This window comes from Rhea pennata, chromosome 1 (genome assembly GCF_028389875.1).
Source record: "Rhea pennata isolate bPtePen1 chromosome 1, bPtePen1.pri, whole genome shotgun sequence".
In the NCBI taxonomy this organism is placed as follows: Eukaryota; Metazoa; Chordata; class Aves; order Rheiformes; family Rheidae; genus Rhea; species Rhea pennata.
In genome coordinates this window covers 16229397-16251433 of record NC_084663.1, presented here as the reverse complement: position 1 = coordinate 16251433, position 22037 = coordinate 16229397, and the positions used below count along the sequence as shown (strand labels likewise).

Sequence of the window (22037 nt, the reverse complement as noted above, 5' to 3'; positions counted from 1 at the left end):
CACCAGTTGCAGTAGATGTCATTAACAGCCTCCATTGCCCAGTATCTTCCTTCTTGAATGTTTCCCACTTGTCTATTTGATACCTGTAGGCCATAAAGAAATGTTCCTTATATCTAGGATCACAAGTCAATCACACCTTTTCTTTTTTTCTTTCCTTGCTGCTTTTTTTTTTTTTTTTTTTTTTTTTTTTTTGTTAAGATGCACAGAAATTATTCAGATCAACCTTCGAACAAGGATATACAAAGGAATATTGCCCTGTATTATCTGGAATCTATTCCAACACCAAGACATTTAAATTATGGAATAAAAACCTGAACATTTGCTTGTTTTAGTAGCATCCACTTTGACACATTTCACAGAAGTGTCAGTACTAAGGCAGCTTTCTCAGTATCTGTAAGCGAACCTTCTGGGAAAAAAAAGCTCTCTCTCATGGGTGGCATACATTCACTCCTCTTCCCCCTCAAGGTATATAAATATATATATATGTACACACACACACACACACTTCAGGATAAAATTTTGAGAATGGTCTAGTATTGGCCTTTGCTAGTCCAAGCATCTGAATCCAGTCATAGGCTTCACATGAACCTTGGGAACTTCCTTTGGCAAAAATCCTTTGTCTGTTTTCTGGTTTTATACATGTAAGGTGGGAATAATAGCACTTTATTACCTTAAGAGTATTGAAAAGATAGTTACAAAGAAATCAAAAGACAAGCATTTACTTCCTATGTAGAAGAATTTTCTATTTCAGAGAGCTAACATAAAAAACAACAAAAATGTTTTCTGAAAAAGGCCAAAGAAATTCGCATATTCATGGTATTCCAGGGGATAGGATTCACCTCCTGCTTGTTAACAAAGTTCAGTTCAAAAAACTGATTTAGTTTCTGTAAACTTCTAAAGCATTTAGATGTTTTGACAAAATATGCTGACAAGTAGAAAGGAAAGTCAGATCTTTTTAAAAAATGTAGAATTAAAACTGCCATTATGTTCCATCTGCAATTAATCTTTGGTTAAAGTTTCAGTACACATATCATACTAAAATTGTGTATAGGAGACCAGACAATTTCAGGGAAGATAAATCCAAAAGTGATCAGAAACTGGAAGAGTACTTGGGCAAAATATCATACATTTGTGCTTCTTTTACTCTTGTGTAAGCATCTGCTGTTGGCTACTGTTTTAACCAAGATAGGGCTAATGGGACTATATAAATGAACAAGTAAGCAGAATTATAGGCAATTAATTCTTTAATTTCCACAAATACATTAATGCTTCTCTCTGCTTCTGCGTTTTCTTCTAATGTTATCATTGCTGAATGTTCTTTACCCACACATTTTGGTAATTAATTATGCAACTATCTGTCCATACTTAGTTGGGTCCATATAGACTTCTAGCCAAGAACAATCTAGGCAGTAAGAGATTTACTGTCTAATGCCTAGAAGCTGATGTACAATAAAATGAATAGGAAATTACACAAGCACATTTCATAGACGGCACTGGCAGTATGTGAACTATATTGTCTAAGCTGTAATCAAGTAGTTGATACCTGGGTCTATTCTCAGCTCTGCCAGAAGTTAAATCCTATCACCTCAATTATTCTTCCTGTAAAACAGCAGGTTGACTTTGAATTCACATCAACGAAGCAATATAGCAGTGTATTATATATAGGTTAAGTGCACAGAATCTTAATCGTGGGATAATTATGAGAGGAATTGAAGACCAGTTTATATGCTCCCAGTCCAAATGCATCCTAATGGAGGAAAACATGAGAAGGTGTTTAAGGTGTTTAGTTCCATGCTCTGCTTCCCAACAAGTTTCTTTGAGGTCTGGGAGGATGCACAAAACACTTGAAAGTTACATTAGAAATACTTAGAAAATAAGCAAAGTTTTACAGTTTATGAGTACACTGCATTTTTAGAGTTCAAATATATATATATATATACACACACACACTCACACATATTATTACATATTACATAATATTATAATGTTACAATTTATTTTACCAAACACACAAGAAGTTTATTTGCATTGTATTATCAAAGGAGTGGTTCAGTTGCTATAGTAATAAAACAGTTTTGCATGTTTGCAGAAGGAAATGCAACAGAGGCAAAAATATACACCTGCTCTATCTAACCAGAAGTAGTATTCATCCTGAGAAATGTCATGCAATCTCTCATTAACAGACAAAGAAAAATCTTCACCCTATCAAAAGTATAATCAAATCCCCTTTAAATGAATTACTGGCAATATTTTTTCCAATTAAACAAGTAAATTTAAAATCTTTGTGAACTAGTTTGAGCGTCAAATCCAAATTTATCCTACAGGTAAAGTTTGCATATAATGCATTTCTAAAACTCAGGCCTCAAAGGCAACTTATGTTGTAAAAATAGTTGTGTCACTAAAGGTTTAGTCCATACTCTCAATGGAAGAAAATTCTTTTCCTCTTTGCAGCTATTTGAACTATTATTATAAACTGATGGAAAGATTACTAAAAACCCTTCTGTTTATCACCATAGCAACAAAATACTACACTTTGAGTATTGTATCTTATAGTATTTACATAAAATTGATTGGAAGTTTTCTGTGCCTAAAAACATTTAAAACTCACAGATTTTATCTAGTATAACACTAATGTCTTATTATGATTATTACTAAATGTAAGCAAAAATTAGGTCTAATCTCAATGCAACAAAACCAATATTTATATTTACAAACACATTAAGAGTGTAGAGTGAAAATTTTATCACCAAATAAAATTAATGCACTTAAGAAGAAGAGCCAGAGAGGGAAACGAGTATTGTTTAAAATTATCCTAGTCATGATAAGGAAAACTACATTGAAGCTAAAATTGAAGATGGCTCTTCAGTTTCATAAGATATCAAACCTCATGGGGTGGGAAAAGACATGTAACATAGTCTGTGTGTGTTGATTTCTCTCTACTATGGGTAGAGAAGAAAGAAACAAAAGTTTATCATCAGGACAGAAAAATGTAAGCTGATTAAAACTACATTTAAAAATAACTCTCAGTTCATTTTGAAAACTAGTTTCAGCTAATGAGAAAAAACACTGTAGACTCAAAGGATATTAGAAACTCCTATTTTAACAGATTTTTTAAATGTAGTAACTCCTAACATATCTATCAAACTGTAGGATCTAGGAATCTGCTGCTGCATCCATGAAAGACTGGGGAAGGTCTTCCAGAACTCACATTTGAATAGATCAGCCTGCACCCACACCTGAATAAAGAATATCCTAAATGACCTCTGTCATTGGTATTTTTGGGGGCTTCCCAAGTACAGTGCTCTATGGACCAGCTGGTATTTTGTATTTGGTGCCTGGGCTCACACACTACAAAAGAGGATTGGCTGCAGATGGTAGATGTTTCCTGGAACAAAACAGAAGACTGAACTGAGCAACAACTGGTGAGACTTCTAAAACACAAACTATTTATCCTTGCCGTCCCGCAAAAAATAAATTCTACTTCACTCAAGATGCTGCTGGGTTGCATTAGAGTTGCTTTACATTATACAATAAATTTACATTATGTTTTAAAATGTGTCCTTCTGCGTATTCAAGAAAGCACATCTATTAATACTGCATGTCAAGAAATATTTAATTCAAAACATTATTATTATGCAGCACTAGAATAAATATTTTTTTCTAGGTTTACTACAATATTCGTTATCCATGATTCGTTAGATTTATGTGCAGATTTAAGTAAATCTGAGCAGTTTTTCCCTAATAAAGCAACCAACACAAATAGCTTCACTGGATTCTGACAGCAAAAGGGCGCAAAGCCAGCTCCTGACTCATGGGAACTGCAGCCCTCGAGCCACCATTCCAGCTCCAAAATAAGCAGTCACTTAGCACAGACCATATATGTTTTCATGACATTTCACCTACTGTCTTCTATCCTGAGTAGTTAACACTGATGAATATGCAGGACTTCCAAGTGAGCACTCACTGCAATGAGAGAACTGAGTGTTCATCTCAGACAATATCACAAATTCTGCAAATTTAGGTTGGTATATTCATATTAAATAGTCTCCGATGACAACTTTAAAAAATCTTGGTTGTTGTTGGAAAGGAAGATTTAATGACACTGACACTAAGACCAACTGAATGATCCAGTTTCATCCTTGCATTGGTATTGTAAGTCCCCATCCTTCCAAGTGCACATAAGCATTGGTATTTGTCAAACTATCTGCCAGGGTACTGCACAACAAATCATGTGCATAAGTGAGCAAAAAAAGTACCATTTGGCTTTTACTGTATGTGCACGCTACACTTAAATATACAGTAAATTTCATCTGTAAGACATCTTCTTATATATGAATGAAATAGGGTCTCCTAATAATCCCTTCTTACATAGAAAAACAAAACAAAACAAAACAAAACCCGGACATTTAGCCCTCAGACTATACCTTGCCCTGCTGAGTTCAATGAGAAGACCTGGAGACCAGAAAAGCAAACAGCTTGAAGCATTCCAGCTATGGCAGGATGATTAATTTGAGGCCACTCATTCATGAACAGGTGATATTTGGATATTCTACAATGACTTATTCTCCTGGGAATGTGCTTCAAGCAAGTAAAGCTTGAAACAATCCAATCTAGAGATGAAATGATGCATCAGACCTTTTTCTTTGTTACACTGCACTGCAATTAGAGTAGGATAAACACTTCTCACTATATTTAACTCAATTTATTTGCAACCTGTTATTCCTTACCACCCTACCAATCTGGTCTCCTTTTGTAAACACTTCTTCAATTTATCTTCAATTTATAACACTCATAGGCCTCTCGCCTCTGGGCTAGATACTACTAAACAAAACATTAAAAATGTTAAATCCTAACAAAATATGAAAGATGCAGAAGCAATACAAATCACCACCATTATAGTTAAAATTACTTGATAATAATGAACGAGCATAGCCTTTTTATGCAGAGTTCTATTTTTGCCAAAGTGGAAAGAAATAAAGAAAAATTAAAGAAGGAGAAAAAAACATCAAAAAGAGCTTGCAATTCAAAAAAATATTTTAAATAAAATATGGGGCACTTCAGATCCATTTTTCTTCAACAAAAGTCCTATTTTCTTTTGGCTGTGAAATGAACTATTCTGCAAGTGCCACCTTCATTTTAAACTTGCAACAGCCAGAACCACCTACATTTTAAATTTACTTTTATTGCTATAGAAACGTATGTTTGCTTTGACTCAAAAGGAGGTTTATAGGCTCATAGCCAATAGTGTACTTTCCACATCGTACAATAAAGAACATATTGCAATTTATTCATCTATAACCATACTTGCACTCTCTTAAATGAACTACATATACCTCAGCTACACAGAGGTATTACTTATTTTGTGTTGCACAAAATACTTGTAGTAAACGAAATGAAGCTAGTGCAACTTATAGTATACAATCACAAAAGGGATTAAAGTTACCTATGCCCTTAAAATTTATTTGTTTTCAGTTATTCTTTAACTGACTTATGTTTTGATAATTTAACATGTAGGACAGTTTTGCACCAAAGCACACCAAAAAAACTATTTTGGTTTAACACACTACTACACAGTTAATGGACATCAGTATGGTTTACGGTACCATTAAAAAGAAAAAAGGAAAAAAAGGGACAAGAAATCAGAATTCTAACATTTGCTCGCTGAAAGATTATGAGCAAAGTGAGATTAATAGTCAAGCAAGAATTAACATAAAGGAAGAAACCTTGTTTCTCATCTACAGGATTAAAACACGAGGTCCAAAGACATATTCTGACCAATACTCACAAGGGAGGAAGTACTATGTTGTTTTTCATTTATTTTCAAAAGGAAGAGAGATTCCAGCAACTTGCTTTCTGAGCACAGGGAGCACTCTGAGATACTTGTGTAAGAGAGCATTTCAGTGGATATTTTGGGAGCTATATGAACAGTATACTCAGTAGCAAATGATTTCAAAGTAGTCTTTCCTTTCTTTCAAGTCAAACCAAACACCACCACACAAATATAATACCTGCCACCATGCGACTCTGATAGATCTCACTGATAATGCCATTCAGTATTGTTTACTAGGTTTACTCAGTTACTCAGTGCACGAATACTTCAGATTAAATATCATGAAACATGCAAGGATAATTGCTTATTCTGAAACAAACTCTTCAGGTTTGTTAGGAGAATACCAGAATAAAGTGTCCTGAAAACAGAAGAGATCAAAAAACAATACTGATATTTTAAAAAGCAAGAGCAACAGGTAAGATTGGACAAAACTAGGCAATACTTTGGTGAAGGGCCCCAAACAAAATAAAGGCTGACTAGATTAAAGGAGTAGAATAAGCCTTTATATTAAAGAAATAGGGGCAAAGGCTGTTTAAAATGTCTTTTGCTCCCTTATGTTTTTTTCCTGCTAACAGATTACCTCAATTTAAACAGGTTATATAAATACTAGATACATTTGACCACAGATCCAGAGGAAAACTACAGCAGCTCAAGAATCATTAGCATCCGATTCACAGCCAAAATTCTGCCCCTGTGCAAAACCTGTTACCTGAGGGCATCTAGGAGGCAGCAGAGGAACAGGAGTCAGCCCTGTACCCATCTGGTTCCCACTATACCATAAAGTGATATTAATTCTTTAAAAATTTGTAATTTTAATGATTATGCTGAAAAGGTTAAAATGGGATCAAAAGGTAAAGTTTGCTCAGCTACTTGTTCGTGGCATATACGTATAAATATTGAAATTAAACATTAAATCCATTTTGGCGTTTCCACTCATCTTCACCAGGTTAGAGAGCAAAGAAGCCACATGATTATAGCTAACTTTGTCACAGAACGTGTTCTGAAAGCTAAATAACAAATCATATTGCTAAGCTTAGTGAAGTGTTACAATTATTCCTTAGTAACATTTACAAAAAAAAAAAAAAAAAAAAAAGCTATGCCCATTAAGATTTTCACACAACACTATATTTTGTCTAAATCCTTGCTGCCTGTAAATAGGCAGCTCAAGTGGGAATATTCAGTTAGAATTGTGTATTCAGTTCAGATGTTGGGTCCTGCAGGGAAACGGTAAAGAACCCGGCTTTTTCTTTTTAATTAACTGAGCTCTTGAATACCATTAGTAGCTCTAAAAGCAACATAATTTTACTACTTCTTAACAATATACATAAATATAAAAAGTAGATCCATAATTTCAGATAAGAAATAAGTACATCAGTTGAACTATGTTATAAAAAATAAAGGTCTGGAGAGTTAAAACCTGCTGTAATGCAGCGCGTGCCCATCTCTCACACAAACACACCCTGGAAATTCAAAATTCTGTCTCTAACGAAACGACGAGAGCATCAGGCTGGCGGCACTACACGCTCAACCCGTATGACCTCAGATCGAACCTCCTACCTAGGCATACCAACTCCAACGCTCATCAGTTATTTTCCGTTCAAATCAAAGAGAAATAAATCTGGCAAGCAAGACCACAGTAATAAATCCTAGCCCGATCCTAGCCTTTTTCAAGAGAGGTTATCAGACTGTCAATACCAATCAGCCCGGCCCTTGGCCGAACGTCTCGAACCTCGAGCTACATGCTGTAACTTGCCTTTAAGCGCAAATATTCTGCCCTTCCCTTCCTGTCCCATCACTAAGATCCTACAACTGTCTTTCCCAGTACGGCCTTCTCTTTCTCCAGCCCCTCTCAATTCCTAGTTCTCCCTTTCCAGTTTAATAAACCATATCAATTAGGCACATGGCAGGAAATATCTATGCACGAATTTATCTCAGTTTCTGTACTGAATAATGAACCGGTGCTATCACTGTTCAGAGTTAATTCACCCTTTAACACTCCTTCAGGTCTGCTTCTTCTTTTCCCTATGCCTAGTCTTTTCTGCTTGCTTTATTCCTTACTTTTACTCATTCTGTACACATTCATTTTTATTTGGCTGACTAAGAATAGTTCCCTAATTCTTTCAAGTTCACTTCTACTAGGAATCTTTTAGGTCAGCTGTGCTAAAATAAAAATTACTGTATGCCATGTTACCTTTGTGTTTTCCACTAGCCATCAGTGGGAAGGAACCACTGTAAATGAAAACAGTTACAAAGGGTGTTTAAAGTTTATCAGACTATATAGCAAATGTTGATAACAAGCCAAGTTACATAGCTAAGTACTACTTTTCAAAAATCTAAGCAGCGTGTCTAGCTTCCTGCTTTAGAACTGAGCTGAGCTTCTAGAAAGCATGAAAACTGTGGCCAGAAGTGTACTGCTTCCAGAAAATAACCTAGTCCAAGTTTGTTAGACTAGCTAGAGAAAGTACAAAAAAAATGTTTTTGTGTTAAAGGAAAACATTAATTTTCTATAATTGTGAAGTACTGTAGCTGCACAAAAAATGGCTAATTTTGCTTGCTCCTATTAAGACAGAAAACTAAGCAACTAGAAATGAAATGTAGAGGGGCTTGAGGAGGCCGTGGTTGTATTTGAAACACAAAAAAAGTTTCAAGTTCCTATTTCCCTGAACCAAACCGAAAGAAAACTAAATACTATCTTTATTCACAGGTCCTCTTTCAGTCAGCTTTACAAGGACCACATTCTCTCAGGAAAGGATGTCAACCAATAGTCTTATTCTTCCAACATTGTCTCTCACTGAAACGTAAGTTTGCACAAAACAATATCCCTCTTCCAAAACAGTAATGTTGAAAGTAGCTGAATGGTCAGTGATACACTGATAATTTGGAGTGGCATCCACCACTTTTTGCAGACATGTAGATCCACAAGCTATCTCAGATGAAGAGTAGAAGTTAATTCTACCCCTACATGAGGAATTCAGCTTCAGTCTATGAATAATGCCACTTTGTTTAAAATAAAATTATTATGCAGAGATTTAATTTTGACCTGATAGAGAGAAAATCTTTTTTTCAGACTTCTAGTTTTAATTTGCTGTAAGTTTCACAGGCTGCGGACTAATACTAAGCTATCAATGGAACACTGTCTAACTTCATCTCCAAAAATCTCATAGCAAATCTGATTTTCAAAAATTATATATTTTGTGTATGAGTATATATATATATATATATATACACATACACACATACACATACATATTTATATAAAATGTTGTGTATATATATGCATGCATACGAGTATGTGTGTGCACGTGTGGAAAGTCATACAAACTCCAGCTACTCTTGCCTCAGTAACGCCTCTCCATGCTTTCATGAAGTTTCACCCTTTTCTCCCCTTCAGGACCAGCTTACCTGAATTTTCTTTCTGGACCTGAAGTCAATAGGAATTTGCTCTGAAATTTGTTTGAGCGGTCTACCCTGAAAAATATCTGATCTTCAGAAAGGTAGTTAGGCACCATTTTCATATAAACATTCAATTTATATTAGTACATTGAAAACTAAGGTGGAAGACTAACGGCTTTTTTGGTTATAGTCATTCAAGCAAGCTTGACTTATAATGTACTGCCAGGTAAACCTAATCTCTAAAATCAGTAATTGCCAAGTATATTTAAGTTCTCAAACCCATGTTTGTGTGTGCTACCTTCTATCAGCAGAAGCTCTAAGATACCAGAAATGAACTCTTACTTTTAGAATATAGTAGTCGTATTTCTAGGCAAGGTAGAAAAAGATGTGGTCTTTATTAAACTGCATTTTTCAAAGGTCAAATCTGTGAGAATTACTCTGCCTTTCAAAAGACTGTAAGGATAAAATAGAACCAAAATAGCTTTTTTATCCATCTTCCTTAATTGTTTACGAGTTTAAATACAGTAATTCATACTTTCAGTATTCCTTGTCAAGTTTTAAAGGTTTTTCCTCATAAACCTGATCATATACTGAATTTAGCTAGTATAGTTTCTCAAGACCTGGGAACATAAAATGTCTCCATGTTTTTATTTGCCTACACTGCATGAATTTTGATTATCTAGAGGAGTGCTGCTCTTTTGGCATCAACTCAAAACAAAATAAATTCCAATGAAGATACTACACAGGAAGAATTTTTGTTCTTAAGAGAACATACCTGAGAAAAATAATTCTAAAACTCAAATAGTTAAAATACAAGAATGAAACAAAGACATTCCTTGCAAGTCCTTTTCTCATTGGTCATGATCCCTGGAAAATACAAAGGCAAAACAATCTACAACTGATTCTTGCATTTGGTGTAGTAACAAACAAGAATTTCAGGCTGAGGTGTCCATCGATTATATTGCCTCTCAGGTTTTCTTCAAAGAAATCTTAGTCCACCTCCTTTGTTTCTTTTGCTCCAAAGACTTCCATCTAACTGCATGTAATGGTTACAGATACCAAGAACCACTTAGGATCATAAAACTAGACTTAGATTTGAAATATGAGTTTGAGTCCCTAGGATCAGAATGATTCAGATCTCTGCACAGCCCTACTCCAGTATCTCAGTATTAGCAAGTTCCATTAAATAAAATTCCAGCTGATGTCTATAATAAGAGGCATGTCTATGTCATACTGAACTGCAGGTCTGTCAGGCAATGGCAAAAGATAAAAGAGACTGTCTGAAGTAAGGGAAGAATTATGATCAAGTATGAAAACACTGAAATTTTCTAGTACCTCTCTAGAGAGACAGGTGTCAAATGGTTGAAGCCAAAGCCATAGGCAAGACTAACAAGTTAAAATACTAAGAAAAGAAGTTGCAAGAAATAGAAATAAACTGTATCTAGGAAAGACTGAGAGTCCAGATCACATCTCTGAAAATACCCTATTTTAACTAACAATTACTTGGTAAAGTTATGAGCTGAAACCTAATGCTAATTAGGTGATTTTACTTTGGCATAATAATACATTTACCTGCAGCTGGGGAATGCAAAACCCAAGGAAGGAGAATGACTCACTAATCCAGCAGAAAATTTCAGAGAAAAAGCGAAAGAGTTGAATGAAAGGAATGAAAGACAGGGTGGTATCAATCTTTCTCTTCTGGCCTCAGAAAAAAATAGGCTATTATAAAAAATTATTAAGAATACTTAAAACATCAGAAAATGGCTCGCTCAGAAGCAATGCTCATTACTGAATACTTTGGAACAGGCACAGAATGGTAGGTTGAACAATATTAACATGTAACGATCAATTTTGTAAATCACCCTGAGTGAATTTCACAGAAGCACCGCAGCTCTATGTATTGCTAAGCCCCAGCCTGGTTTTACATGAGCAGAATTACAAAGCAGAGTATCACGCAAAAGAGACATCCTCACGATCAAAGGTTGGCATATAAATGCTTGGAGCAATTAAAAAGTAACGGTCCATAGGCATAAGCTCAAGAGTCTCAACCTTACTTCACACGTTAGAGAAATGTGGGAAAGATAGAATTGGGGGAGATTGTAGTGTTCTCCTACTGTAACTATGATCCATGCTTACATCAAAACAAAAACAAACATCCAGTCTTCATACAAATTATGTTAATTTCATCAGGATGATAAGTAAAAGTTAGTACATACTCATCGCTCGCACTTCATAGTCTGGAACATCACAGCTCAAGGTTGTTTCAGCAGAGGCATGAGGAAGAGCCATGCAACGTGCAGTGGCTTAGTATAGATTTCTTTCCCATGACTTGCTTTGAACACTGGTGATTCATTAAGTGTACAGAAAATTAATGATATATTTAAATTTCACTAATGAACACTGTAATGATTTCTTTCTAGTCTAAAATGGATGCTTCCCTGGCAGCCTGAAAAACATTTACAAAAGTATGTAACTGTATCAGATGGCTATAGTATGTTATGCACAAAACTGCCAACCACTGAATTCACTCTGAAGTGTTTACACTAGAATTGATACTGAAAATAGCTCCCTCTAATTTACTTAGCAGTACAAGTTACTTCATCTGTACCTGTGTACTTAAGCCACTGTATCAGTGCTTACTTGCATTTCTAAGAACCGGCTGCCTGTCTTTAACATACAGTACAAAACATCTGCCTCAACTGTACTAAAAACTGTGATTCAATGGCAGTGGAAGTCATACATTAGTTTTGCTAACAAAAGGGAAGATTCACCCCAGAACCCTGTCCCAGCAACATCTTTGATCTTTTCATGAGTCACAAGCCCTTTCTGTCTGTTCTCTCCCCTTTTCTCTCCTGCTAAAGCTATTGAGTCTGAGCCTAGTATTGGGAATTTGTGAGATCCACAGTGTATTTGAAGGGAATGCAACTTAACACTTACTGCTACCACTGCCACACCTGTAGGGAGCTCTCTCCTTTCTCACTTCTCTGGCTAGTCCTTCTGCCTTTGGTTTTCCTACAGCCAGCTCATTCTTGCACTAGCACCCCCTCATCTGAGAGGGGGGTTGTGTTAAAAAGAGCCTGATCAGCTGGACTTCATCAAGATTCAGCTTGCTTTGTAATGTAACTGCAGAGTGCAATACCCTTCCCTTTCCTTTCAAAAGGCAAATTTTCTCCCAGAAAATCTAGATTCAAGTTGTGGACTTTACAACACCGGAAGTCACACTGGAAGTACAGAATGGAGCAGGCAAAAGTCATATTCATTACCACCACAAAAAAAATTAATTTGCATAAGCAATCAAAAGGCAAGTGTCAAAAAGATATTACTAAATATCCATTTTCTTATACCAATCTGAAAATGCTCAGAAATAAGCTGCTAAGCAGCAGTCGTGATTTGGCTAAAGGTACTGGAAAGGATAAAGAAACATAAATCATTCACTTAGCAGGTACCCCACATTGGTACAAAAAAACTTTGGAAATAGATGTTATTGCTCAAGATATTTTTATTATTTTCAAGTCAGAAGGTGTTTGATGACCATCCAGAAAATGTGATGAATCTCTCTGGTTTTATCACAGACATCAAACCCAAATCTTTAAGAAAGTAACTTAGATGAACAGATGAAGTACCCCTGTGATTCAATCATGTGATGCCAAGGGTAGTTGATGAAATAGTTGCAAAAAGCATTACAGTTTTTAAGTGTGGGATTTGAGAAAGCGTTATGGTTACATTCTGTTATGCCTCTGGTGGTGAAGGAGTCAAACACAGACTTCTTTTCACACACAAAATGATGCCCTGAGAAACCGGTGAAGCTGTTTGTGTATCAGTTAATGAAAAAGAACATCTGCTCTTTTTTCAGGAAAAGAGGTGACAGAAAAGGAAAACAACCTACTAGCTAATGTAGGCAGGATGATTTTTGAACTACAAAGCTGTCTTTGGATTCCACATACACACACTTTCAATATAGGAAAGTTTTTAGCAAAACTGGAATAATATCCAGAATGTCTGACAGGAATTACCACCACCATTTGGCATTGTTATTAACTGGTGTTTTAAAACGCTGTGTGCTACAAATAGGAGTAATGAATTCAAGAAGTTCTGCAGGAACACACAAAACAAAATAAAAAAGAAATACACATGGCAAAATGAAATGTAATGCCTTTGCAGAGGCATACATTTGAGTTGTCAAAGCCTGAACACTTGGCAATGAAATCATGAACAGGAAGTTGTTCTCACCATGTATGCCAAATCAATACTGAATATCTAGACAACTCCTCAAGAAAGGAAACTAATGGTAATTTAATGACTTGTAAATACCAGATGTAAGTCACAAGAGGCAAATAAAGGTTTGTCTTGATGTTGAAACACAACCAAACACAACTTTGGTTCTAAAACAATAAAAATTTTGAGTTAAATGGGATGAAGTCCAATTGTAACCAGTTACTAGAAACGAGAGTGACAACTATCTAACACCTTTATGATAAGCAGTTATGACAAGTTGGAAAGCATTTACTCTTAAGTATCCTTATTTCTTTAATGTCATTCTATGAAAGCTCTGAAGCTGTGGATTATCCAGTGTTTTTCACTGACTCATTGTAACCTCATTTTTCCATAAGGATGTGCTTCATTTCACTAAAATGTCTCCAGGAAAGTTCTCCAGCCACACAATGAGTTTTTCTGGGGAAAAGGAAAAAAAAATCAAGATACCTACACATCCCAGAAAGCCAGCAGCCGCGTAACTAGTGTGCCAGTCCAAGCTACAGGTGTGTACAGCAGTGCTTTAAAAACTGAGCTAGAATTAGTTCTATAACACCCCATTTAATTTGTGAACAGTGAAACAACAACAGGAGGAAAGATTTTATAAAAAGAGAGAAATAAAGCCATAATCTATAGCCCAAAAATAAGCGACAGAATGGGTCAGACTCCTGCTTCTTTTATTTCTACTTAGCAGAAATGCTTTTATGCTAGATATTAAGTGGTTCTCCACAGAAGCTAATGGTCCAGTATCTAATTGGGATCAGGGACCCTGTGCAGGATTCTCAATGTCTAGCTATTTTATGAATATCCATTTTCACTTTTTATCAAATCAGTTTCAAGGTAATTAAAATTTGTCCCATTGAAGACCTGGAAACAAAGGATCCAAACCCACAAAAAGCATAAAAAGAAAAAAAAATCCATTCCTTCAACATCCATGATGGATATTTTGAAAATCTGGTCACTAATATGGGTCAAATAACTTTTTTCATGATACTTAATCACTTACTGTAAACTCCAAAGCCAAACTCAGCAAAGCAATGAGATTAGATATTATCAGATGTTGAATGTCAGTTTACACGACTGTAAAATACCTTGCATTTTCCTTTCCACCGGCTCTGCAAAGTTATTTTCCTATCAAAGCTTAATAAAGCTTTGATAAGCAAGCTTAAGAAAGCAAGAACTAAGATGAGTCTTATTTAAGAGCCTTAATTACAATTCCCACCTTAACAGACTTAGTAGATTAAAAAGACAGTTAATAATACTGTAATCTTGCTTAAAGCTAACAGCATAAAGACATATGGTATAAGGATATGAAAGAGGCAAAAAGGAATTGATTTAGATAACTCAATCTTTTGGGCAGACTAAAAGGACCTCAGACACTGTCTTTACTGAAGAACAACCTAATATTACACACCTAGTTTTGGATATCTTTCCAAAAGCTGCTAGTCTAGAATCTCTCAGTCTGGATGTGGACTGTGGTTAACTTCAGGCATGTAAAACATTAATCCTTCAGGACCTCCGGAATGTCTGTTTGGTCTTTTAACCTTCATGTTCTTTTCCAATGAAAGAAAGTGCCTTTCTCACATGAAATAAATGTAATAAGCAAGTATTTTAGTTTTCATCATTTAAGAAATCAGAAATTAAAACTGTAGGATAACAGAAACAGGTCTTCAGTTCTGAAGTTACCAAAATATGAAATACTTTAAGCAATAGCAAAACAGTCAAGAAAAGCAAAATAAGAAAAACAAAATATCTCCTTACTGATGCTCAGAGATGCCAATAAACATTTGGCATACCTGATCCAACTTCTTTTTCTTCTTCTTCAATGTTGTTTTTGATACTGTCATACTCCTCATCAATTGCCTGGTTACCACGCATCTGAGAGAGAATTCTTCGTGCTCTCTGAGTCTGGCCTTTCTGAATGAGCCAACGGGGACTCTCAGGAAGAAACAGGAAGCCAAGAAACTGTATAACTGCCGGAACAGCTGAGAGGCCCAGCATGTACCTATAAATAAATAAATATATAAATCTCTAATATTTACCTACAAAAACATACTACAAGCAGTCATGTATAACTACTCAAGCTTTAGTTTACAAATCAAAATACATTACGTGCTCAGTCAAAAGGTTAGATTTATCTATCAGGAAGAGTGTTTCAGGGCTCTTTTCCTAACAGCATCAAAAAGAAAGTTCTGTCAGTGAAGTAAAACATTCCTAACAAAGTTAACTAGGAGAAACCATGAACCTGGTGGCCCATTATCCTCCTCCCCTCTTACTCCTCATGAGCAGAAATAAAGTAGGCAAGAATCATGTTCTTTAAGTATTTTAGAAAATAGGATTCTCACTTGTAATTCCAGTACACAACAAGGATTACGCTGTGTTATGTCACTGACTCTACAGCCATTGCTCTGGAGGACACTAACTCAGACTAAATAGAATACTGAAATAGTCCATTATTTTGGGAACTGAACCTATCAGTAAAGATATAAGAAAGGAAAGAAGAGAAAAAGAAATCAAAAGTTTTAAAAATAAATGGTACTTCTGATGACATAAACATGAATGGATATGTATGAAAGTATTTTAACCTTCCAACAGTTCTTTACTTCTGCAGAACTAATTTTACAGATTTGTACTTGTTCATAATTATATATATTACACCAAGTTTTGCTCAAAGTATCAAGGTAAGCCTGAGTTCATATATTTTAAATTGTTTCCGTTATTGTGCTTTTTCTGCAATAACACAAGACATTTAAGACCTTTCATTTAAGTCTCTAGAAGAATTCTAACTTTGCCTCAAATGTTACCTAAAGAAAGTTTACTGGAATTTCTTCACTGTGGGAGTGACAGAGCACTGGCACAGGTTGCCCAGAGAGGTTGTGGAATCTCCTTCTCTGGAGGTATTCAAGGCCCGCTTGGATGCAACCCTGTCTAACACGCTCTAGGTGACCCTGCTGACCAGGGAGGTTGGACTAGATGATCTCCAGAGGTCCCTTCCAACCTTACTGATTCTATGATTCAAACCCATAAAGAGCCCTTTAGAATTTCTAGTTATAAACTATTAGCTCAGCATTCATGAGTTACTCGAAGAATTATGAGAACTACTGAACGATCTATAATTTTGTTCTGTTTTTCAAATATCTTTTCCTTATATATGATACATCATTTGACTGGGATTTTTTAGCTTCCATTATAGACTACAAATGATGCTGGTGCCACCTGTACCTTAGTGCAACCAAATGGATTCACATCAGTGGTTATAACAATTAAATCGTCTCCAGAAACAAGCCCTCAGACTGAGTATTGAGGTATATCGTACTCATAAATAGGTTGACACCTTGAAATCAATCAAGAGAACAGGGAGATTAACAACTATCTCTAGCTAGAGAGTCTAGCTCTCTAGCTCTTCTCCTCATACCTCAAGATTCATGCTTTCACATGGAGGATTCTTAAGTCTCTCACACAGATGTTTTCCTGAAGTGTACTACAAATGGAGACTGATAACAGAATAGGGAAAACAGTACAACCATTAAAGGAAACCTAGTTTCAGGGCTGTGAGCCAAATGTATTTGAGAAGTCCAAATGCACTCTGAATGTAAATGGAAAAAAGTCTTTCTTGGGGTTTCATTTGTAGATCTAACAAACAAAGATAGGAGCAATAAAACAGGGCAGAAAATGAAGAATGATAAAAAAGAACACTCAAATGGTAATGGAAAGATGCTGGCCACTCCTGGACAACGTGCATGCAGGCCAATTTTTCCATTACCAAGCTGAGTCCTCAAGTTTTTGCTGAAATTGGTTAACATTTCCAAAGGCCATACAAGTAAATTATCTTGGTCCAAAAAAAAAGCTGAGAACGTGTCTTGTTTTCTAAGGATCTAAGGATAGCATCAAAAAAATCAAAACAGAAAGCTTGTGGAAGCAGTATTAGTCAAGTAGCCTTCAGCCAAGATACCTAACAAGTATCACTAACTCACTAATGTTCCCATTTCTCATTTACTAATGTTCTTATTCACTCTTATTCTCATTTCTCCCTATCCTCTTCCTCCTGCACAAAGCTTTTAGGTAGCCATATACAGAAATCACCCTTACATATACATCACTGAAGTCCACCAAACAGTATATTCAATATTTGCATCTGTGTGGTATTTAGAAAGCTTTTTCTAACTGAAGGGTAGACCAAAACTATAAAAATTAAAAACACAACTGCTGCATTCTATCAATCTGCAAGCAAAAGGATCTTTTAGACCATTCCACTAAACAGATTTAGTCATTTACACTCATATTGCCCAGGTTCTGCTCCTCTAGAAACTTATCAGTCTTTTGGTCCCTTACATGCAGCAGCAGCCCTTCAAAACGAAGCAGCTGGGTATATTCACTCACCTTAAGAGGCAAAAGCACTTGTGACTCCTGAAAGCTAGACCCAGCCTGTCAAGGTTATCAGCTGGACTCTGCTGGATTGTTTACTGGGGACAAGGTAAAAAAGAAATCCACAGAAAGTGCTCAATCACTAAAGTCAGTTTCAAATTGAGGTGTTTCTGGTCAAAGTGGAGTACAAGGAGCAGACCTGAAGGAAAATGCTCAGTTAAGAGCAGAAATCCATTGCAACTTCAGGAGTTGTTACCATTTCCAGATAAAGCAATTTTACATATTCCATTTAGAGTAGGTAACTTTGAGCATAACATGCAGAGAGCTAGCTTTCAGAAATCTAATATAGTTCTTTCCTATATTGAGTACAAGGCCTTCCATTTGAACTTGGATGTCTAACAGACCTGAAAAAATCTAGCATGAAATTTAATAAATCTGCTGTAACATTTCTCCTCTCAGACCCACTGCTACAATACTATTAAGATAGCATTATCAGGGTTTATAATGCTATCTTGACATAAGAGTCAGGTTAATTTTTTTTAATTTTTAATTTAATATCTAGCATTTCCAAGAACGAGCAGAGACAAGTAAATGTAAGATTCCTCACTGTTTTTTTGTAGCACTGCAATATATGAACATTTAGTCACTAAGAGCTGCAATGTAGTTTTCCTTCTTGTATGTGATGACTCAGGAGTGAACATCTGTGATTTCTCCCATATGTGTGATGACCACTCTTTCCAAGTGACCAACCTCCTGCATTCTTTTCAGCTCAGTCTCAGGCTGCAGTAAACTAGCTGAGGGCAGACAAGTAAACGTTCCCCAATTGACAGCTCCACCCTGAAGCTGAGAGAGAATCATTGGATACCTGATCTTCAGCACAGTCTGAGTTTCTATCTGGTGCAATAGTTTCACTTTGCTCAGCTTCACTCAATCAGCCAGAACAGTACCTGGCATGTGCACAAAAACAGCATTACCGCGTTAGCAGAAGTTAGCCAGCGTGAGCCAGCAGGTCACAGGAAGCAATTGCTTCTCACTACTCAGCACACATGAGGCCACCTCAGGAAGGCAGGGACCACCAGTATGATAGAGAACTAAACTAGGAATAGTCCAGCACAGGACCACTAAGATGATGAGGGACCTGGAGCATACAGTGTAAAAGGAGAGGCTGAGAGAAGCTGCTCAGGCTTGACAGCCTGAAAGAGAGAAGATTAAGGGGAGACCTAATAGCAGTCTCTCACAACTGGATAGGAGGTCAGGGAGAAGATGGAGCCAGACTTTCTCAGACGTGCACAGTGAAAGGACTAGAGACACTGGTCACAAGGGTCAACAAGAGAAATTCAGTTTTAAGACAAGGAAAGAAAAAATCCTCACAGAAAAAGTGATTTAACATCTGAATAGGTTGTTCTGAGATGTGCAAGTGTCCATCCTTGGAGATTTTCAAAACTTAACTGGACAAAACCTCATGTAAACTAATCTAATATGATTTAACTTTTAAGGTAATCTTGCTTGGAGAGCTGTAAATTGGACTAGAGACCTCTGAAGTACCTTTCAGTCTTTTTTTTTTTTTTCCCTAGGATTCACAGAGACTATTTTCATTCTTTGTTTTCCACAGTTTATTTCTGCTACCTTGAAAGTTGCAACGTTTTCCCTATACAACATCCTCATTTGTCCCTTTCTCCCCAACTTGGCCCCTAGAGAGTCATTACACCTACAGGATAATTGGCTATAAGTATCAAATACTTCAATTAGTATTTTAGCTAGAAATGCATTTCTGTATGTAGTTACCTTTTCTCAAAACTAAGGACATTTCTGTAACTGCAGAAAGGGATAGCAATTTTTTTTTAATTAAGACACTGGGCATCACTGAAAGGAGTATAGCCCCATCCTCTTGACACCCTCCCTTCAGATACTTATACACATTGATAAGATCCCCTCTCAGTCTTCTCTTCTCCAGGCTGAATGGAGTCTCAGCTCTTGCAGCCTTTCCTCACAGGAGAGATGCTCCAGTCTCTTAATCATCTTCATAGTCCTACACTGGACTTGCTCCAGTATGTTCCTACCTTTCTTGTGCTGGGGAGCCCAGAACTGGACACAGTACTCAAGTATACACCAGAGCTGAGTAGAAGGGGCAGATAACCTTCCTCAACCTGCTGGCACCTCAGGAGACCATTGGCCTTCTTGGCCACAAGGGTACAATTGCTGGCTCATGGTCAATTTCTTGTTCATCAGGACTCTCAGGTCCTTCTATGCAGAGTTATTTTCCAGCAAGTCAACCCCAGCCTGTACTGGCATGGTGTTATTCCTCTTCCTAGGTGCAGGGTCCTGCACTTGCCTTTGTTGAACCTCATGAGGTTCCTCTCTGCCCAACTCTCCAGCCTGTCCAGGTCTCTCTGAATGGCAGCACAGTCCTCAGGTGCATCAGCCACTCCTCCCAGCTTGGTATCATCAGCAAACTTGCTGAGGAGGCACTCTGTCCCCTCATCCAGGTCATTGATGATTGTGCTGAACAAGATAGGACCCAGTACTGAGCCCTGGGAGACTCTGCTAGTTACAGGCCTCCAACTAGACTCCTGCTGCTGATGACAACCCTCTGAGCTCTGCCATTCAGCCAGTTCTCACTCTCTGCTAATCTACGCTGCACTTCCTGTCCTTGTCATTATCAAGACAGTTTCTTTCTCATCTGAGACCTCAGGAGAGGGTTCACTGCATTGTGGGAGCTCTAGTCAGAGAGAGGCCTTTAATGACAAGTGTTTCATTTTTGTTAGCTCATATCCCCCATCATACAATATGCAGTGATGAAATATATTCATAGAATTTCTCGATGCAGAATGAGTGATTTTTCTGAAGGACTATCTTTCTGAATGACAACAGATCTACAGCATACAGAACCAGTACAGGAGAGGGAACACGGAACTTCAGAAGAAAGCAAAACAAATAAAAAAAACAACAAAAAAGAGATAAATTACTCCAAATCAATGACATTCACAGACCATCTTGAACAAACTTTAAATTATATTTAAGAGTCTGTGATTTTTTCCCTAGCCCAAGACTTTCTTATCCTCCTCACAGATGCCAACTAGAAAAACACCTTCAGATAAAGAGAGCAAAATAACCAAATTTTAAAAGTACTTCTCATTACAAAAGACAAAACTAAACTGAGAAACTTTTGTGGGAATAAGTTCACAATAAGCCACAATCTAACCCATTTAGAAAGCTGCTGTTATTGGGATTAAAAAAAAATACACTTCTCTCCTGGGATGATAAGCCTCAAACAGGCACTAAATGGACCCTCAGATGAAGAATGTAGGCTTTTTCATTTGGTCTATAAATCCAAGCAAATAATCCTGGTTTACTAATATGAAAAACCAATACAGGGGAATACGAGCACCAAACTGCAGAGCCAGATCGTTTTGCTTGTTTAAACTGACCTCCTCATTTCTTTGCTACCAACAACCTCCCTCAGAGAAAGAATGACTCCATCCTAGTCATCTTAATACAAGGTGAAAAGTATGACAATACACAAAGCTCTGGTAAATTAATTAGGCTTCTGTATATTACAGTTTTTTTCATTGCAAGGACTAACTTGGTTGAAAACCTGACAACAACACACACATTCCCAAGAAAGTTCCATGAAGAAAAGCATGCATACTTAAGCATAAGTTTCCAAAAGTTAAAAAATGCAGTTTAAATTATTTGTCCTATATACTTCTGTTAACTACTCTTTAAAAAGAAATTCAGTATAGCAAGTAAAATACTCAGCCTCTCAGATTTCCAATCTCTCTCTCTCAAATGACACATCATCATAATGAAGGTATACAGAAGTCCAGAAACACTTAGCAATTATTCCAGGAAAAATGTAATATTCAGAAAGTGGAGCAAAAGTGAGTCACATCATTCTGTAATCTAAATTTCAACTACAAAATTATGCTACAATATCCTTTATGTCAATTCTTATTGGATAATTATTCCTCAAATTAAGATTATTCAATATACACTTCTAATTTGTACCTATAGCACCATACTTACTGGAAGTTTGCCTATGGGGGGAAAAAAAAAGTAATGTAACCTAAAGGCAAGAAGCAAGCTGCTTTTATACTACAATCTTCCTGACAATCATTAAAGTTTTTTGACATTTATTTATTGCTCATGCATTTTAAAGTTTACTGTAAAGTCAGAAAAGCTAAATACATTGCAAATA

The 22037-nt window shown here is 36.4% G+C and overlaps 1 protein-coding gene across 1 annotated transcript in view; it reads right to left on the bottom strand.

Annotated features, from left to right (window-relative positions):
• Nucleotides 1-22037, bottom strand: part of SLC2A13 (solute carrier family 2 member 13) — a 152918-nt gene that overhangs the window by 104372 nt on the left and 26509 nt on the right. The window contains exon 3 of the mRNA XM_062582483.1: nucleotides 15271-15479. Within this exon, the coding sequence (XP_062438467.1) occupies nucleotides 15271-15479 (209 nt within the window). The remainder of the gene's footprint in view (nucleotides 1-15270; nucleotides 15480-22037) is intronic.